The following is a 16,939-nucleotide window of genomic DNA, read 5'->3' as shown; positions in this document are numbered from 1 at the left end:
TATTTAAATAGTCTTCTAAATCCCTAAATATTATTTGCCACATTGTGCACACCTGTACATAACGTTTTGGAGCAATTGTTCCATAATTCATCAAAATAAATGTGTAATGGCCATCTGAAATCAAAACCGCTTGGAAAGATGTTTCCTGAAAAAGACCATTACAAAAGTGCTAGTCAGTACAAGTTTTCAAGATGACACAAATCACAATAATCATAATGTATATAAACTCTTCTTTACGTGGTTCATACATTTTGATTCCTCAAATTAGTTTTTGATCAAGGACAGGGATATTGCACAAAATCAAGTTAGGATTCTTACTGTTCCTGAATATGGATAATATTCAACTCTGTCCCATGTTGCTACAAAGACCCAAGTTGTAGAAAAGCTCAGGTCAGGGAAGTATTGGTTAATGTCTTGTGTGGCATCTGTAAGGATGCTGCCAGACGTGTACTGACGATATGAAATAACACCATTGCCCCGGTTATCAATATCTGTCCAGAATGGAGCGATGAGGTCAATTCCACCATAACCTGGGAACTGGTATGGAGTGTAGCTGGAAAATGATCCATCAAAAGTCAAGTGTCCATTGTTGTTGACCTAAAATAGATAAAGATGTTTTATCAAATACATTTTATTTTAAAATATGCAAGATTCAGTCATGTGGGAACAGGGCCATTATTTATTATCAAATCGGCTAAAAGACTATTAATGAAACCATTCTCATTCAATAAGCATGTGCATGCCCAATTTTGTGCATGAAACCTGTGTACGAAAGTTTTCACGAATATATCATAATTCACTATCCCTGTGTTCTATTCAGAAAAGATAATTTCTACGCCCTGATCCCTTCAGATGGTTTACTCTCTGGAGTGAGAGTTTAGGACATACGTTTGAGCCCTTCTGAATGGAATGAAGGGTGTGATGCCATACAACGTCCCTGTGCAAAGGATCATGGGGGCCCGAAGTGCCCATCAGTTGTACCCTTTGAAATCCTTAATTCAGAAGGGACCTTTGTAGTAGCCAGTTTTGAGCACTTTGGTTTGGAATAATCCTTTAATGCAATACCAAATTTTTGTACCAACATTTATTCTAAATGTAATAAAAAATATAGGAACAACTGAAAGCATATATATTGCCTATATATTATGTTATTCATCTTAAGATAAAAACTAAATATTATATATAATTACATTATGTATTGTTTACTATATAATGTATATTTCATCTTAAAATTGTTTCATCCATGACGAAAGGCTCTAAGGAAAGCATGTGTGGAAAGCCCTTAAATGGAGATGGGCTGGGCGTGTTTTATGCAGATGACCAACCTCATGCATGTAGCCCCTTATTTAGAATACTCCAAATTCACTAACACTAGGATGAGGTTAAGAACAAAGCACATGCTGTGAATTAGGTGGAAAATTTTCATTAGAAGTTGAATTTGTACGAATATGTTACGCAATTATTAGTGAATGAGACCCATTTAGATTTTTATTTTTATAAAATTTTTACATTAAAAAAAACGTATAATATATATGTTAACGTATATGTTAATGTTATAATAACTTTCATTATTAAACATTAACAAACATATAATGTTTAACTTATTACTTAGTATATATTCACATATCTAATGTTCATTAATGAATTTATTAAACGTTACCAAATGATTAACAGATCTTTATTTAATGTAAATCGAAATGCTTACAAATGTCATCATTCTTTTAATTCATATGTTCATGCATTTAAAAAAAAATCATGATTCTTACACGTATTAGCTTATGCTAATTTTTTTTATTCACAAATGTTATGAATATATAGCTTAATCAGTAACTTTCAGCGCTTCACAAATAATTCATGTTAATATATTTATTATTTAATAATCAGAGTCTGCAAATTTCATATATTTGGTCTTTGTTTGTTCTGTAGACTTCTACAATTTGCAAATCTTAAATAATTTATTAATTGTTTGTTAGTGTTTTCGCATTACCCAATCTAAAGTGGAAACTATTTATTAATTGTAAATTATAATAAACCTTTACTAATCAAAAGTACATTGACTCGTGAACGAGTCAATGTTTCAGTCATTATCACAAACTGCTTTGTTTTGAACCCTCTCACAACAGACACGGAAGAGAAGACAATGCTGAATAAAGTCATAGTTTTTGCTATTTTTGGATCAAAATGTATTTTTGATGCTTCAAAAAATTCTAACTGACCCTCTGATGTCACATGGACTACTTTGATGATGTTTTTATTACCTGTCTGGACATGGACAGTAGACCATACACACAGTTTCAATGGAGGGACTGAGAGCTCTCGGACTAAATCTATAATATATCTTAAACTGTGTTCCGAAGATAAACGGAGGTCACACTGGTTTGGAACGACATGAGGGTGAGTTATTATTTACATAATTTTGATAATTGGGTGAACTAACCCTTTAATTTATCATTTATCAAAACAATACAACATATTCCGATTGAATCGTGTTTCCTTATAGCAACCAAGTTCCCCCCCGAATCACTTACCCAAACTTAAACCTACCCATACACCAAGCCTGACCCTAACCCTACTCGTATCACACCTCAATAACAATAAACGTGTTGTGCATTGATAAAAGGTTTGTGTAACATCTGTTAAAATTATTTGAAGATTTTCAAGATGTGCTTGATCATATAAAATAGTTTAAAGACATTTGTAAGCATTTTAATTTACATAAAAAGTAAATTATTAGGTAATGATTCATAAGTTTACTTGCAAATATTCACAAGCACTTTTTTGTGAATATATATTAACTAATGATCCATTAAGCATTAAATAATGTTTGTTAGTGATTTATTAAGTTAAGTTATTAAAAATAACTATTTAGTTATTATAAGTTATTATAAAGATAAGTTATTATAAAGTGTCACCAAAATGAATTTTTTTTTTGAGAATTCAAAACACAACATAATTAATAAATACAAATAATAGTTATTTTCCATTCATCTCATTCACTGACTTACATATATTTGACTATATGTTTGTCCAAAAAATATGAATTGTTGCAGAAGGTAGATCACAGATGAACTTCCATCATCAGAACGATAATTCTCTATGTCTCCAGCTCCAAATGGATAAAACACCGCTGTGGGAAATCATGTATTTACATGTAATGTTTATAGTTGTTATTCATTCATTTATTTTTTCAAAATTGTTTAAAAAATACCTGGGGGGATTGGTCTGTTGGTGGTCATGTTAACGGTACTCTGCTCTACAAGAGAGAGAGAGAAAATACATACAGATTAAAAAGAGTTCTTCAAAATAAATAAATACAAATCTGAACCAAGCTAACCACCTCTGAGCCAATATTACAGATAAGAAAGGTACATATCAATTAAATCAAAGTGAAAAAAAAAATACAAATAAAATGAATAAATAAATAATAATAATAAAAAACCTGTACAATTTTACTAGTAAACAAACTGAATCACTGATATCTCACAAAATCTGTTCACATTCTTTTTAAATACCTAAGGAATGGCTTGATATGGTAGTGGTCATGTATGTGGTACTCTCTTCTGTAATGACAAAATGACATGAAAATATTTTACTAGGGTACATTCCAGATCTGATAGACACTAGAGAGTTGCATAAAAATAATGCATAATATATATATATATATATATATATATATATATATATATATATATATATATATATATATATATGTATATGTATATATGTATATATATATATATATATATATGTATATATATGTATATGTATATGTATGTATATGTATATACTAATATATATATATATATATATATATATATATATATATATATATATATATATATATATATATATATATATATATATATATTAGGGGTGTAACGATACGCGTATTCGTATTGAACCGTTCGGTACGAGGCTTTCGGTTCGGTACGCGGTACGCATTATGGACCGAACGGTTCGTTGGACTAATTAATTATATTTGGAAAATAAAACTTTTTTTGAAATATAATGATATGCGTTCAACAAGGTAGCCCAATAACCCAAACGACGTAACAGGCAATGCCCCTGACACCCCCGAAGAAGAAAAAAAACACCAACGTATATGTTTATGTTAGGCTACTCAGTCAGGCGCTCGCTCACTCAGTAATACACGCTGAAGGCGCGTTGCAAAATGGCCAATGCGTTTAACAGACCAGAAATAGAAGATCCTCCAATAACCAACAGGTCTGGTGTTTGGGTGCACTTTGGATTCCCTGTAAGCTATAATGGTGATGGCAAGAGAGTGGTGGATAAAAAAACAACGATATGTCGCATCTAGGGTAACGTACACCAGCGGGAATACAAAAAAAAAAAAAAAAACACCAGCGGGAATACTTGAAACATGTCAACTCATTTACGGCGACATCACCTTAGTGTGTCAGTATCTGGGAAAAGACGGAAAAAAGGAGAAACATACACGCAACAAAACTATCCCCGCAGCATTTAGACAGACATTTCCAACGGATTCAAACAGGGCAAAAGACATCACCACGGCGATTGGTAGGCTACATTTACGTTATAGCCGCGGATATGAGACCTTACTATTTACCATTGATTCTATCATCACCATTATAGCTTACAGGGAATCCAAAGTGCACCCAAACACCAGACCTGTTGGTTATTGGAGGATCTTCTATTTTTGGTCTGTTAAACGCATTTGCCATTTTGCACCGAGCCTTCAGCGCGTACTGAGTGAGCGAGCGCCTTACTCTGTAGTGGAAAACGTAGGTTTTAAGAACATGCTTAATGTAATTGAGCCCCGTTACAATATTCCTTCACGAGCCCATTTCAGACAGACCGTAATTCCTGCATAAGCAGGAAAGCCCTTATAAACATAATCCCTATAGAGAACCAATTGAGTAAAAACACACTCAATATAAAGAGTTATAGAGTTCCATATAAAAAGTTACATCTTTGTATTTGTTCATAACTAATATAACATTTTCATTTTTTTTTTATAAGGAGCCGTTTTTGTTTTATACAGTATGCTGCTAAGAAAACACCATAGAAGATGGGTAAAGAATAGCTCCATCATTGTTCAATGTAAAAAAAAAAAAAACATACTTTGTTAGTTTTAATAAATAAAACATTTTTTAAAAATCAAGGAAATTTATCTGCCAATTTTTTCTTTTTGCTGTATCTAAAACGTACCGTACCGAACCGAACCGAACCGTGACACCAGTGTATTGTATCGAACCGAACCATGAATTTTGTGAACCGTTACACCCCTAAAATATATATATATATATATATATATATATATATATATAGATAACATAAAAAACATTATATGCATATACAGACCGTAGCAGTCACGGCGTCCATTTCTGACCATACACAACATAGTAGGTTGGCAGGAGGAAGCAGAGCAGCGCAGATCATTTGGAGCAAAACACTCACAGTGTTGGGAACATTCTAGATTCCAGAATTGCTCACCAACCTAAGAAATCATACCAAAAGACAATGAACTTTATATTTCCAGAATCGAGGACAATACTATGCGTGAGTTGCTTTAGAAGTGAAATAATAAATACAAGGCTCTGTTTTTCAATATCTTGTGAAATCGAATAAAGCTTCATCAAAAGAGTTTCAATTCTTACATTAAAGTAAAATCCGTCATACAAGCAGCCACATTGCTCCACTGATACACAGAGTCCTCCACTCCTCACCAACCCATCATCACAGAAGCATCCCTCGGAGCATGTGTGTTCACAACTAGCATCAATGTTGCTGGAGCAAGTATGACCACAGTCTGTGCCACACAACTCATAGTGGCTGTTCTCTGGGCAGGTTATGACTAGAAATGTAAGAATACAACATGTATTTATGTCAAGCATCTCTTAAAAAAAGGTTTTCAAGTTAATTACACAGTAACAGAAATAACAAAAAATTATCTCACTTACCACATGATGCGATTTCTCTCCAGGGATAGATAACGGCATTGTTAGATTGACAGGCAATCGCATAGGTTTGGACCGAGCGACACAGGACATCATTATGGTTTCCAGAAAGGCACACATCGAACACACAGTCTTCAAAGTAGGCTTGAGGATCTACATAAACATGGCAGAAACTAAAGGGGCCTTGACTGGACCTGATGATGTCACAGACAGAACGGGCAGTTGTCTGATCCTGGCACAAAGGACAATTGTTTCCACACCCATCATTGCATGGCAGCTCGTCCTCGACCTTCCAACTTGCTCCAAACTGGTCTGCTGAGCGCACCAGAGCACCTGAAGGAGTCATGAAGTCATCATTACTCTGGCCGTTGAAGTTGCCACAGATGCCACACGTAACCCCACTGTAGTTCGCTGGTATGATGATGTTCAATGTCCATGAACCACCATAACTCACGCTCAAACCAAAGTTAGTTGATACAAATATGTACTGTGCACTGGAGTACACAGACACCCGTCCAGAGTCAAGCAGGATTGGGAGGTTTCTGGTCTCTCCGTCAACCTGATTTGAGAGTGGAAGTGTTCTAAGAATGCATTTTCTGTATATCATTGCCTTATAACTACAAGAGTATATCATTAATCATTATATTATCTATGAAGTCAAATTACAGTGTGTGATGTGTGGTTACCTCAACAGTAGAATGACCGTTCATGTCTTGTGACATGTGCACAAGATGCCCAGAGACATTGACAAAAACTTCTACAGTAATTGCTACTGAGAGTCCGTGCCATGCCTCATTCCTTGCATCCACCTGGAAGTGCGGAAGGCCAGTAGTGTCATTACATACTGTGGCTAGCACATAGCGGCATGTGCCCTGGAAGTCAAAGTAGGTTCCATCAAAAGACACGTAGTGGGGGTCTCCTGAAGCAGAGCAGCGAGCATGCGGCCGAGGATGGCAGCCGTACTCGCCATCCAAAACATGGCAGACCTCCCCCTCACTGCAAGAAGATTGTGTGCAATGAACATTTCCAGTGATTCCATCACAAACACAGAAGTACTGGCACTCTTCACCATGCCAGAACGTCTCTCCAGCCTGCCGATAACGCCCAGAGTGGAGGCATCCACAACCCACGGGAGGCACACAACGATCTCCATTCAACACATTTCCGTCATTACACTGGCATCCTTCCTGGCACTGCAATGTGCACTGAAATGGGAACGAGAGGCTGGGACAAGAAGCAGGACAGGATGTGCCACATACTTCATAATGAGTATTAGCTGGACAGCTGAGATCTGGATTTACAAAAGAGCATTGACAAAAGGAAAACTTTTTAGCTTAATGAAATCAAATTTTAGGTCAGCAGGCACAAAACTAGATGCTTACCACAGTGGGTGGCACTCCTCCACTCTTCTACTGCAATGCCATTCTGTTGGCAAAGTAGCATGTAACCTCGCAGGGCCTCGCATAGAGCCTCTCTGGCACCTTGTGTCTTCTCCAGCAGCTGAACACAGTCTGCAATGCGTTGCTGAGGATCTATTGCTCTGCTGCACTCAGCAAATGGTCCATTATACGTGGACATGATGCTACAATGTTCAGTGAACTGACTGCTGTTCTGATAATGTCCTGGTTCCCAGCTGTCATTTGGGTCTTCGCAGTGGGCTGATAGGGAACCATCACGCCAGCTGTCCGCAAATAGCTGAGTGTCATTTAACAGGACTGCATCTGGAGTGTAAAACTCATCAGCAATGTCTCCATTGAAGTTCCCACACAGACCTCCAAGTGTGCCACTATATGTGCTTGGTGCCGTAATTCGGACAATGTGTGGCCAGTCGGCTCTTACAGTCACCCCAAAGTTTGTTTCCAAAACAAAACCCCTCACACTGCTGTGATAAATGTGGGTTTGACCAGAGCTGACACTGACAGGCAGACCAACCATCTGTCCATCCACCTGAAGAGAGTGATAAACAGTGTCAGGAGACTTATCCATCTAACATTTGAATTACAAAAGTAATTCAATAATGCTCCTGTATTAAATACAAATTAGTGATTTAATATCTTGCCTAACCTTTACATTGCTGCCCTCTCCCATTTCGATGGAGACCTGAATTCCTTCTGCCTCAAACTTCAGGAACCTGGAAAAGTCTTGAAGGCCTCTGGGTACTTTCTCCACCGTCAACGCAAAGTGTGGTAGCGGGGAGGGTCCCATCACCCTAGCAAGGGTCAGTCCGCATGCTCCCTGATATCTGAAACTTAGTCCATCAAAGGTGTGATATGACCCGAGGTCTTCAACTGAGCAGGTTGCATAGCCGGTGGGTCTGCAGCCTCTCACACCATCATGGACTCTACACACCTCTGCTGGACCACACTGGTGCTGATGGCAGGTCATCGACATGCTGCTGCACACACACTGTCTCCCACAGTCACCATCCAACACCACTGACTGTCCTTCTGTGTAATAGAAACCCTCAAAACTGCAGCCACAGTTTGCTTCAGGCACACACTCTCCAGCACTCAGGATGTACCCAGGATCACAGATACAGCTTTCCTGACTGGGCAAGGGACAATTCATTGGAGCAGATGGATAACTGCAAGTCGCAGGACAGCCTGTTCCTTGAGGCTCAAAATGACTGTGTTCAGGGCATTGAATTTCTGAAAATAGAGGAAGAAAATAAAGAATGCACATAAATTGTAATTTTTCAATTTGGATTGCGATCTAATTTGCTCTATTGAAATCATTCATTACAAAACAATGCCTACCACAGAAGCCCTGCTGTCTCCATTGACCAAGTTGTACACCCTGCTGTTGGCACTGAGTAGCGTACACATTGAGAGCCTGGCACAGAATGGGCTGGTACCCTCCACCCAAGCAAAGGTCATACACACAGTTCTCTTTGTAGGTCTGTGGCGCATGCACAGAGTGGCAATTGGCAAAAGGGCCAAAAACATCTTCCAGGATTCCACAGTGGTTGCTGTCACTGTATAAAGCCATTTCATCTGAGGTACAAACAGCACAAGCAAGACCTGTGCACCTGACATTATGACACTCAGCATCTGTGTCACTGTCTACTTTCCAACTATTGGCAAAGTCCACATCTGAGCTCAAGACTTCACCACTGGGTGAACGGAAATCATCTTCAGGGTGCAAATTAAAGTTTCCACACAGTCCGCAGGTGAAATTAAAATAGTCATAAGGTACAGAGATGCTAACATAGCTGTATGCATCATATGTAACAAGTAGACCAAAGTCTGTGCTGATGGCCACGGAAAAACCTGACTGATAAACCTGGATGGAGCCATTGTGAAGGGTGAATGGCGTTGCTGCAAAGCTTCCATTAACCTGGACAATGTTGGAAAAAGAGGAAATTAAGAAAATGAACAGCATTCAAGAGAGAATTAAAGCAGTATAGTCATACTAACCCTTGCTTCATAATAGTGATCCTTAACCAGTTCAATTACTTCATCGTAGACAAACACTCTGACCATTCGTGTCCATGACACATGCGTGCTGCCCCGATGCTCATTTTTGCCCTCAATGCGATAGTATGGCAAACTGTTTCTACAAGACTAAAATAAAACTTAAAGGATTACCAGTTGATTTATACAAAATAATAATAATAATAATAATAATAATAATTTAAATTATAGAGAAAGGCTAACCTCAGATAGAACATAAGTGCAGGTCCCTTGAAAGTGAAAAACCTGATAGTCAAAGGTGTAGTAGTGAGGATCACCAGAGATGGTACAGGTTTGCCGCTGAATGGTCTGGCAAGAGTATTGGAAGGCTGCTGGACGACAGGCTTGGGAGTAACTGCAGGGCTCATTGGTACACTGGAGGCCGCTTCTGGTGCAGGTGCATCTCTGCTGGCAGGTGGCATCACTCCAGAAAGAGTCTCCGAGCTGCACTGGAACACCTACAAAACAGCAGTTGCACATGGCTTAGAGCTCAATATTGTTGTATTTTAGAAGATCGTACTGCGTCGAAGACACATATGGGAAAAACTCCTTTTTTCTCCTGAACTGAAGCCTTATTCAATCACGCAGTGAAACTGCACGGCCATTGGATCGTGCAGTGTTATTAAAACAAACCAATGGCTTGGCAGTGGTGCTGCACGAACCTATGGCAGCGAAGCCTGCCAAAATGGGCGGAGAATCTGGCTATATATTAGCCGCATCGCCACAGGAATTCAGGTTACTTCGACTGAAGCGACGACTGAGTTGTGCAGCCTTTTTAGCATGGCAAGGAACGCAGTACTCGTTCCCGTATTTCAGGGAACCGAGGTTACGTTAGTAACCAAGTACGTTCCCTTTCAATACTTCACTCGTACTGCATCGAAGACGCATATGGGAACCCAGTTCAATCACGCCATGCTAAGAAGGGGGGACGACCAACGCAATCATACTTGATCTGCGAAACCAAGATATGACAATAGCAACTAGGAGCAGAATAAGCTCACTGAGGTTACGTCTGGCCTAGCCTGATCATCCCGTGTTCGTATCACCTCAGTACCAAGGGGATCGAGTGCATACGTGTAGAGTATGAGTCTTGGGCAAAGAATGGCCAAGAGCATGCAATTGAGGAACAAAAAGGTGACCTTCACACAGAAAGTACCCTAGCATGAAGCGCCGGGATGTCTAGATTATAAAATCTAGCAAATGTGGACGGCGAGTTCCAACCAGCCGCCGCACAAATTTCTGCAATGGTCACACCACTAGACCATGCCCAGGACAAAGACACTGCTCTCGTCAAATGGGCTCTTACTCAAATTGGGCTTTGCAGGCCCAGAGAAGAGTAGGCTAGCTGGATTGCATCAACAATCCACTTTGAAAGCCTTTGCTTTGAGACCATCAACAATCCACTTTGAAAGCCTTTGCTTTGAGACCGGTAACCCTCTGGTGCGGTTTCCAAAGCATATGAAGAGCTGCTCTGATCGCCTTATTGGCGCAGAACGCTCTAGGTAGACTTTTAGAGCCCTCACTGGGCAAAGCAGATTCAGCCCTGGATCATCCTCTGTGTTTTGTAATGCAGAGAGAGTGACCACTTGTGCTCTAAAAAGGTGTGGAGAGCACCTTTGGCACATAGCCATGCCTCGGTTTCAGGACGACCTTCGAGTCGTTAGGCCCAAATTCTAGGCAATTAGGGCTTATCGAGAGTGCTGGCAAATCGTCCACACGCTTAACAGACGCTAGTGTCAACAGCAGAGCGGTCTTTAGCGACAGGGCTTTAAGGCCTATGGACTGTAGCAGTTCAAACAGGGCCCCCTTAGGGCTCTCAGTACCGTGGGCAGGTCCCATGAAGGGACAGTGGGAGGGCAAGGCGGATGAAGCCTTCTGGCACCTCTCATAAATCGGACGACTAAGTCGTTTCTGCCCACCGACTGGCCTGCTATAAGGGCGTGTGACGCCGCTATAGTTGTTACGTAGACCTTGAGTGTGGAGGGGGATCGTCCCTTCTCCAAGAGCTCTTACAAAAATGACAGTATCACTGATACGTCACAGGAGGTCGGGTTTTCACCATGGTCTGAGCACCATGTGGAGAACACAGACCATTTGGAGGCATAGAGGCGTCGTGTAGACGGAGCTCTAGCCTGTGAAATTGTGTCTAGCACACGCTCAGGGAGTCCCGCGGGCTCCCGTCGAGCGACCAAAGGTGCAGAGACCACCTCTCTGGGTGTGGATGCCAAATCGTTCCGTTCGCCTGGGAAAGGAGGTCCCGTCTCAGGGGAACGGGCCATGGGGCCGCAATCAGCATTTGTGACAGGTCGTGCTGATTTTCCCAGAGTGGGGCTACAAGCAGAACTGGTCTGACCAGCACGTGGTGGCTCTTTAGGTCTGACAGGAAGCTCTGGCAGGCTCGTTGAACTGCAATCATCTCGAGGCAGTTGATGTGAAGCCTGCTCTCCGGGTTTCCCTTCGCACAGCGCGCCCCAACCCTTGTTGAACGCGTCTGTGGAGATCACTTTCCTTCTGCAAACCCTACCAAGTGGAGCACCCCGTTCTATCCATTGCATGTTCCTCCAAGGGGCCAGGGCCGAAATGCAGTCCTGACTCACCTTGATATTCAGGCGTCCGTGACACCACGCCTGAGGTGGAACACGCGGTTTCAGCCAATATTGGAGGGGGCGCATAAGTAGCAACCCGAGCTCCAGCACCGGCGATGCTGCTGCCATAAGACCCAGCAACTTCTGGAAAGTCTTAAGGGGTCGAGAAGCACCTATTTTGAAAGAGGCCGCAAGTCGCTGTAGAGCCGCGGCGCGCTTCTTCACCATTGTTGCCCTCATCGTCACTGAGTCTAACACTGTTACCAGAAACGATATCCGTTGGCTGGGGGACAGCGAACTCTTGGCAAAATTCACCCTGAGCCCCAGGCATTCCAGATGGCTGAGGAGCAAAGTTCTGTAACCCAATGCCTCCCCCTCTGACTGAGCTAGAACTAGCCAGTCGTCGAGGTAATTGAGAATGCGGATTCCCTTCTGCCTGAGAGGGGAGATAGCCGCATCCATGCGCTTTGTAAACGTGTGAGGCGCCAGAGACAGCCCAAAGGGGAGGACCTTGTATTGGTAAGCCACACCCTCGAAGGCAAATCTCAAGAACGGCCTGTGATGGGAGGCTATCTGGATGTGAAAGTAAGCGTCTTTCAGATCCAGCGAAAAGAACCAATCCCCTGAGCGTATTTGTGAGAGGATTTGTTTCAACGTGATCATTCTGAAGCGCCGTCTCATGAGGGCAGGGTTCAGATGCCTTAAATCGAGGATGGGGCGCAGCCCGCCATCCCTCTTGGGAACTAGGAAGTAACGGCTGTAAAACCCTGAGTCGCGGTGTGTTGGGGGAACGATTTCTATAGCTCCCTTCACCAGCAGATTTTCCACTTCGGCACGAAGAACGTGAGCGTTCTTGTTGTGCACCGAAGTGGTGACCACCACGCTTTCGTCGTGCGAACTGAAGGGAATAGCCGTGTTTTATTATTCCCATGACCCAATCTGATACCCCGGGAATGGCTTGCCATTGTGAGGCCCGGATGGACAGGGGTTGTATTGACTCGAGTGTTTGTCCGCCGTGGGGGGACATAGCACTCGTGAGTGTGTTTTTTTTTTTTTTTTTTTTTTGTGTACTATAACAGCGCTTTGCTGTCTGGGCGCTAAAAAGGGCCCATTGTTTGCAGCAAGAACAACTTCGTCGACACCTGGAGATGGACGGCAAAACACAAGGGGCAGTTTAGGGGGTGGTCCGGCCGCGGCGAGACTTAGGCCCCTCTTCTTTCTTTCCTGTAGATCAGGATGATGGCGGCGGCGCAGGGTCCAGCACTATCTTGGGCCGGGGTCCCATGCGTTTAGGGAACTGATACCGTCTAGTGGCCAAGCGAGAACGGTGTCGAGGCTCGGGTTTCACAGGCTGGGCCGCAGTGGTAGCAGCGGCCGCTTGCTTGGGAGGCTGACGAGTCGGCACCTGTCTGGGGCGACTGGCAGCAGCAGATGAAGCGCGTTTTGGCAGGAAGTGTCGCATCGCCTGGGACGACTTCTGCGCCTCTGTGAAGCGTTCGGCGAACCCCTCTATTGCCGGACCAAAGAGGCCGCTGGGGGAGATCGGTGCATCCAGGAACTGGGCTCTGTCAGCATCCCTGATCTCCTTGAGGTTAAGCCACAAGTGGCGCTCCAGGACGACCAGGTTAGCCATCGAGCGCCCAATGGCCTGGGCAGTGAACTTGGTAGCACGTAGTGCTAAGTCTGTTGCACTTCTTAGCTCCCTGAGCGTGGCGACATCCGGGCCAGACTCATCAGTGGCGGCGAGAAGTTTGGCCTGGAAGACTTACAGCACTGCAATGGAGTGGAGCGCCGCGGCTGCTTGCCCTGCCGATGAGTAGGCACGCCCGGCGAGCGCCAACGTCGTACGGCAGGGTTTGGACGGATGGTTGGCCTTGGCTTTCCAACCAATAGCTGCTGGCGGGCAGAGATGCACAGCCACAGACTCGCCCAGCGGCGGCAATCTCTTGTATCCTCTTTCTTCAACGCCGTCAATTGAGGTGAGGGCGGATGAAGATGAAGTATGCAAGCGCGCTGAGTAGGGGGCGCGCCACGATTTTGTGAGCTCGTCGTGGACCTCCGGGAAGAACGGGGCGGTTCACTGACGAGGGGCTTGCTGGCGCCCCGGCAGAAACTATTCATCCAGACGGCTACGGGCTGGTTCCTCTGCGGGGCTCTGCATGAGCTGCAATGACGAGACTGCATTTGCATCAACGCCGTAGAAAGGCTCTTTTAGAGAAATTTGCTCTTTTAAATCTCTCTCTCACCGGATGGCCGCAGGAAAGCGATGAATCTGCAGCGGGTACCGGCAGTCGTGTTCCAGTGCGAGGCGTGTCAACGGCGAGCAGTTCAGAGGAGATCAGCGAAGCGATGTGACGTCGTCGCTGAAGGAGAAGAAATCTGAATTCCTGTGGCGAAGTGGCCAATATATAGCCAGATTCTCCGCCCATTTTGGCGGGCTTCGCTGCCATAGGTTTGTGCAGCACCACTGCCAAGCCATTGGTTTGTTTTAATAACACTGCACGATTCAATGGCCGTGCAGTTTCACTGCGTGATTGAATAAGGCTTCAGTTCAGGAGAAAAAAGGAGTTTTTCCCATATGCGTCTTCGACGCAGTACGAGTGAAATATTGAAAGGGAACTATTTGTAACAAGGTGTTTTGTTTTTTTTTGTAAGGGTTTACCAATAAGCTAAAGTGAAATGAAAAGTGGTTATCGAGGGTCACTGCAAAGAGCAAATCATTTAATTTGTTTAAACCTTACCATTAAACTGACAACCTCGTGATCCTTGGTCTGTTCTGAAGACCCATCTGCCTGGCACATTGACATTGCTGCTGTATGTCAAGTTTGTGATGTTATGCTGTAGTGATTCAGTAATTGAAAAGTGGTATGCAGAGCTGATGGTGTCATAACCAGCCTACAATAAGTGAACAAAAGTAAATGTTTTAGTTTCTATTTCAGTTAGTAAATTGGAATAGTTTCAAATAGTCATGTCAGTGCACACCTGTATATATCTTTGAGTTGGAGCAATTGTTCCATAATTAAACAAAACAAAAGAGAAATGGCCATCTGAAATCAAAACCACCTGGAAAGATGTTTCCTGAAAAAAGACAAATTAAAAAAAATCATATGCTGGCCATTAGTTTGCTAAAAATCACAAAAATCCACAGTGTGGATTATCTAAATCTATATGGTGGGTTACATTAATTTAGAATTTTTTTTTATATATGCTGTTAAAAAATAACAAGAAGACTGTACATAACCAGACTGGATTTCTTACGGTTCCTGAATATGAATAATATGCAACTCTGTCCCATGTTGCTACAAAGACCCAAGTTGCAGAAAAGCTCAGGTCAGTGAAGTATTGGTTAATGTCTTGTGTGGCATCTGTAAGGACGCTGCCAGACGTGTACTGACGATATGAAATAACACCATTGCCCCGGTTATCAATATCTGTCCAGAATGGAGCGATGAGGTCTGTTCCACCATAACCTGGGATCTGGTATGGATAATAACTGTACCATGACCAATCAAATGTCAAGTATCCATTGTTGTTGACCTGAAAAAAAAAGAACAATGTTAAAATTTGCCTAATATTTTAAACTGTCCTGAAGTTTTCCAAGTAAAGTTTCATAAGAGTAAGAAATAGACTAAATGTGAGCATTAAAGTTTGCCATGATAATGGGACAGCAAAACTATTTCAACAATTTAAAAGGTACAGTAAAAAACAATATAATAATAATAAAATGTGTAGCTCGGTGTGAATGCCCTTCTGATGTACTGTAAATAAAACTGTAGCAGATTCACTTACATATAGTTGGTTGTATATCTGTCCAAAAAATTTAAACGGTTGCAAAAGGTAGATCACTGGTGAACTCCCATCATCAGAACGATCATTCTCTGTGTCTCCGGCTCCAAATTGATAAAATGGTCCTGCATCATATCAGACATGTTATGTATTGAATGTTACACTGTTTTAGAATTATAAACCTCACATAACACACAAATCAAATCAGATTTAATGCACAGTGTACATAGTATACCAATTATCTCTTAATATGTGATGTTACATTTGTTGTGCATTAATTGTGTTAAAATACCTGAGGAGATATTTGAGCTTGTCTTGTTTGCAATGATAATCTCTGTAAAGAAAAAAATAAATGCAAATTGTAATATGTCTATTGGACCAAAGACAACCATTTTACACAACTCAGTTTAAAGCATACAATTACTGAGGATGTTTACTACTATTAACTTCTACTACTTCTCCTGCTCCTGCTACAACTACTATTAATAGATTTGCATGTTCTGAAGGACATAACAGCATAATAGGTTTCTGATAATGTGGCTAACCACTGATATTTTAGCACAGGAATAGCCAATAACTCTCATTACCCTCCAAAGAAAGAATCATTGATAGTCAATTATTAATTAACATTATATTTTACTACAAAAGTTACATTTCAAAAGCAAAGATATGACTTCAGTAATGCTTTACCTGCACAATAAGCTGAGCAGAATGTTGGCCTGACAAATTCATACACATAATAGTTTCCTGGACAAGCTTTGACTTGTATTGGATGAGATTTGTAACCACAGCAGTCATTCCATGTTGAACCACACACTTGCCGTGTGACCACTCCATCTTCCAGCTGTGGGTGAGGGCCGTTGAGCCACAGTGGGTAAGGAGTGCCACACATGCCATAACCAACACATGAATCTGGCATCTGGACACTCTGACCATTGTAGAAGAGCCTGTACCAGCCGTTCCAGTTGACATTATAATCACATATTTGATAGTAATAATATTTATCATATTGTGGGCTGATGGTGGCTCTCCGGGGATCGTCTAGACTGTTGTAGTTGAAGCAAGGGTCAGCACTCGGAGTGGTGAAAGTAACTGTTTTAGGAACATTAAAGAAATGCTAAGATTTCTTCAAAATCAAACACAAATCATTTTCATTGTAAATACATTATTCTTTGTA

General features: G+C 41.9%; 1 protein-coding gene across 1 annotated transcript in view; it reads right to left on the bottom strand.

The window, feature by feature from the left end:
- The window catches only part of LOC132121893 (IgGFc-binding protein), a 30,790-nt gene extending 14,109 nt beyond the window's left edge, over positions 1–16,681 (bottom strand). The window contains 17 exon segments of the mRNA XM_059531628.1: positions 53–145; positions 319–597; positions 3,006–3,127; positions 3,209–3,253; positions 3,513–3,560; positions 5,344–5,479; positions 5,640–5,836; positions 5,943–6,498; positions 6,626–7,230; positions 7,322–7,886; positions 8,004–8,587; positions 8,696–9,275; positions 9,356–9,502; positions 9,596–9,849; positions 14,718–15,054; positions 15,235–15,513; positions 16,580–16,681. Coding sequence (XP_059387611.1) covers positions 53–145; positions 319–597; positions 3,006–3,127; positions 3,209–3,253; positions 3,513–3,560; positions 5,344–5,479; positions 5,640–5,836; positions 5,943–6,498; positions 6,626–7,230; positions 7,322–7,886; positions 8,004–8,587; positions 8,696–9,275; positions 9,356–9,502; positions 9,596–9,849; positions 14,718–15,054; positions 15,235–15,513; positions 16,580–16,681 — 4,929 coding nt within the window.
- Between the last annotated feature and the right edge of the window lie 258 nt (positions 16,682–16,939).

This window comes from Carassius carassius, chromosome 40, assembly GCF_963082965.1.
Source record: "Carassius carassius chromosome 40, fCarCar2.1, whole genome shotgun sequence".
NCBI classification, from domain to species: Eukaryota; Metazoa; Chordata; class Actinopteri; order Cypriniformes; family Cyprinidae; genus Carassius; species Carassius carassius.
This window is presented reverse-complemented; position numbering and strand designations above follow the sequence as displayed.